Below are 3,960 nucleotides of genomic sequence, written 5' to 3'. Positions count from 1 at the left end.
GTGCCAGGCGACCCAGGGCAGGGGTGGAGTGCCCATGGCTGGAGGGGTTTGCCAGCGGTGTGGAGGTGGTGCTGAGGGCCAGGGGTTAGTGGGGCCCTGGCAGTGCTGGGGGAATGGGGGTCTGGAGGAGCTCTTAAAGGTCTCTTCCAACCTCAACAACTCTGAGATTTGATGGTTCTGTGATAAACTCCTTTGTCAGGGCTGCTGGCAGAGCTGGTTCCCAGTTTCCCACGGTGGGAGCTGTAGTTTGCATGTTCCTGTTCACTGGATCTGCTGATGATGTCGGAGGCCTTTAATGAACAGGGTGCCTAAAGATTTTCTCCCAATCTGTTTATTTCTTACAGGACTGGTCCTTAATGTGCCCAAATGAGTGTCCTGGCCTAAACGAGGTCTGGGGAGAGGAATTTGAGAAACTCTATGAGAGGTAAGAGAAGGGAAGTGACCTGTAAGTACCGTCTGTTCACAGAATGGCCCTTGTTGGGAGCCAGAGCACAGGCTGGTAGTGGCGGCTCCTAAGTGATCCCTGAGTTCTGCTGTTAGATGGGTAAAAGGACAGAGATGGAGAGATGGCACATGTCTCCTTACTGGTCACTTCAAACTGCGACCTGCTGGAGACAGAAGAGTGTGTGAATGATGGTTTTAGCTTGTGAGAGGGAAACTCACGCGAGAGGTGATCCCTGCCCAGAGCGGGTGACTGCTTCATTTTGAACTTGTAGTGAAAGGTTTCTGTTCTCTTCAAACACAGACAGCCCAGAGCTTTGCACAGTTCAGAAGTGAATGTGAGAGCCCGATGTTGAGTTAGAACCCATCGTCTTTTGCTGCCCTGTTTGGAGAGCTCAGCAATCACTAGCCTGTGTCCTGTTACAGCTATGAGAAGCAGGGCCGCATGCGCAGGGTGGTGAAGGCCCAGCAGCTCTGGTACGCTATCATTGAGTCGCAGACGGAGACCGGCACACCCTACATGGTCTACAAGGACTCCTGCAACCGCAAGAGCAACCAGCAGAACCTGGGGACCATTAAATGCAGCAATCTATGCACTGAAATCGTGGAGTACACCAGCAAGGATGAGGTGGGTGGAGAGCAGGAGCTTGAGGCATTTGGGAAAGCAGGGAGTGTGCCTGTTGGAGCTGTCTTGGAGTATCACAGAATCTGTCTGACTGTTGGTTGGGGAAGGGAACGGGTAGCTAAGGAAGTTCTGGGGAAGTTTGACTCGAGTACTTGGAGCTCTTCACTGACTCTGTGGGTGGGTTTCTCCTCCCTTCCCACTCCCATGGAGGATTTGGTGTAAAGCAAGGCACCCATCACAGCCAACCTCTGAGAGTCTGAGGGAGGAATGAGCTCTTCGGCTGAGTGGTGGCTGCTGTGAGGATTTCTTCAGCTAATGATTTACCATGGAATCCCAGAATCCCGTGTCTGAAGGACCTCAGGGATCATCTGGTCCCACCTCTCCTGGCACAGCCCGCTCTAGACCAGCTGTCCCAGCCCCTGTCTAGCCACATCTTAACCATGTCCAGTGCTGGGGCACCCACTACTGCCCTGGTGGTGATTATTCCAGGGGCTGATTGTCCTTGGGGTGAAAAATTCTCTGTGTCCATCAGGAACCTCCCCAGGAGTCACTTGTGCCCATCACCCCTTGTCTTTTCCACAGGACCCCTTGTACAAAGGGAGTCGCCATCTGCTCTGGAGCCACCCTGGAAACCCTGGGGCATGGTGAGAAGGTCTCCCTGGAGCCACCTTCTCTCCGGGCTAAACAGACCCAGCTCTCCAGCCTTTCCCAGTCCTCAGATCATCTTAGTGGCCCCTCTCCTGCCTGGCCACAGCTTTTTTGTCCAGTGGGACTGAAACCTGAGCCCAGAATTGCCAGGGTGGCCTGAGCAGCGCTGGGCAGAGTGGGTTAACGACTCCTCATCACTGCTGGCGATGCCCTCAGTGATGTGACCCACATCCTGCTTGGTGCACTGCACAAGAAACCTGAGCTGGCTTCTTCCCGATCTCCTGGGGTTGGAAAAACTGGTGTTAAAAAATGACCAAGAAAACGCCCTGCTCTGAGCTGGATCTCGCTGAGGTTGGCTGCTGCGTCTGGCAATGCACAAAATGGTTTATGGAAGCAGGGCTGGCAGGGCAGAGAACTATATTTACGGTGATACTGATTTCTACTAACCTTTTTGAGGTGTTAAGGCCCTTTTTCCAACTCGTCAGGAAACGGAGAGGTGAGGCGTGATCTGTCCAGCCTGGAAGGTGGCTCTGCTCTTTGTCTCTCTACAGCTGGGACACGGACTCTGCTGCAGAACCAGGGTGGAGTGGTTTTCACATGGGGTGTTGGCTGACATGCCGGTTTTCACTGCACTTTCTCCTCAGATCGCGGTGTGTAATTTGGCATCTGTAGCCCTCAACATGTACGTCACTCCAGAGCACACCTATGATTTCCAGAAGCTGGCTGAGGTCACCAAAGTCATTGTCCGAAACCTGAACAAGATCATTGACATCAACTACTACCCTGTGCCAGAGGCAAGTGCTGTGCTGAGCTGGCGTCGGGCCGGGAGCATGTGAGGCTCTGGGGACAAAGAGCCTCTTGTTCCATATGGACTGGGACAGAAGGGATCAGCGAGAGGGATTTGGTAACCCTGATCTGGCAAATAATTGGGATTTCTGTTAACTGCCTGTTTGCACATGTGACCCCTTGGTGGTGGCTTCTTAAGCTTCAGCCCCTGGTGAAGCAACTGCAGAAGAAGCCTCCCCTCGAGGTGGGTCTGCACTGGGTTTGCTCACGTGAGGATTTCCACAAAGTACAGAACAGTGCTAGGAACAGAGTGGAACAGGGAGAAGGTCTGGGAAAGAGCCCGAGAAGGAGCAGCTCCACCTTGCTGGTGTTCTGCGGTTCTGGGAGGGTGCAGAGACTGCACTTGGGGGCAGGTGGGGAGGAGTGCGAGCAGGGCTTGTTGCATGGCAAAACCAGAAAGATAAGTGGCAGAGCTGGGCCTTGGAGGGGGAAACAGGCAAATACATACAGCGCAAAAACAAACCTGGCAAGGATCAGGTTTTTCTAGCATGTACAATCTGATTGTGCAGGTTTGATGGTCTTCACAGGCTGTTTTTGAGCAAATGCTCAGTGTTCACTCCTAAGTCACGGGGCTCTTTGTCAGCTTGAGCAGTGAAAATCAGTGATGGCTTCTAACAAATTCAATCTGGGTCCTCAAGTTCCTGCCCCACCAAACAGTGGGGAACTGGGCCAAACTGGGAGGTGGAGTGTTGCAGCAGAACGGAGTCTGCGGTCTGGGTCCTCTGAGGTCCGTTCCATCCTTCTTTATTCTGTGGAGTTCTGCTGAAGGCAGTTCTCTCTGAACACCGTGCAGGCTGAACGCTCCAACAAGCGCCATCGTCCCATCGGCATCGGCGTGCAGGGCCTGGCGGATGCTTTCATCCTGATGAGGTACCCCTTCGAGAGTCCCGAGGCCCAGCGCTTGAACCAGCAGATCTTCGAGACTATTTACTATGGTGCCCTGGAAGCCAGCTGTGAACTGGCCAAGGAGCAGGGACCGTACGAGACGTATGAGGGCTCTCCTGTCAGCAAAGGGGTGAGTACCAGGAGCTGTCCTGGGGCGGGGCCAAGCTGATCATGTAGCTGAGCCTGATCTCTAATCCAGGAGATGCAGGACCTCAGGAGCTGATGATACTGCAGTAGGACAAATGGAATGTGAGCTTTTCCTTTGTCATTTGGCTTCTAAAGCACAGTTTGGAGCCTGTTCTCTTTAACATCTTTATCAATGATCTGGAGGAGGGGATAGAGGGCACCCTCAGTCATTTGCAGATGACACCCAGTTCGGCAGGAGTGTGGATCTGCTGAAGGGTTGGGAGGCTTCCCAGAGGGGTCTGGACAGGCTGGAGTAATGGGCCGAGGTCGAAAGTATGAGGGTCAACCAGGGCAAGAGCTGGTGACCCTCCCTGCCCTGCTTGGGGTCA

At 53.6% G+C, this 3,960-nt stretch overlaps 1 protein-coding gene across 1 annotated transcript in view; it reads left to right on the top strand.

The window, feature by feature from the left end:
• The window catches only part of RRM1 (ribonucleotide reductase M1), a gene marked incomplete at its 3' end in the record, with an annotated part of 11,024 nt that extends 7,449 nt beyond the window's left edge, over window positions 1-3,575 (top strand). Inside the window, exons 10-13 of the mRNA XM_010133451.1 lie at window positions 345-424; window positions 868-1,069; window positions 2,359-2,508; window positions 3,354-3,575. Of these exons, the coding sequence (XP_010131753.1) occupies window positions 345-424; window positions 868-1,069; window positions 2,359-2,508; window positions 3,354-3,575 (654 nt within the window). The remainder of the gene's footprint in view (window positions 1-344; window positions 425-867; window positions 1,070-2,358; window positions 2,509-3,353) is intronic.
• Between the last annotated feature and the right edge of the window lie 385 nt (window positions 3,576-3,960).

Source organism: Buceros rhinoceros, unplaced genomic scaffold (genome assembly GCF_000710305.1).
Source record: "Buceros rhinoceros silvestris isolate BGI_N320 unplaced genomic scaffold, ASM71030v1 scaffold17060, whole genome shotgun sequence".
Classification (NCBI taxonomy): Eukaryota; Metazoa; Chordata; class Aves; order Bucerotiformes; family Bucerotidae; genus Buceros; species Buceros rhinoceros.
Note: the sequence above shows the minus strand (reverse complement) of the source record. Positions and strands in the feature narration are given on the sequence as shown.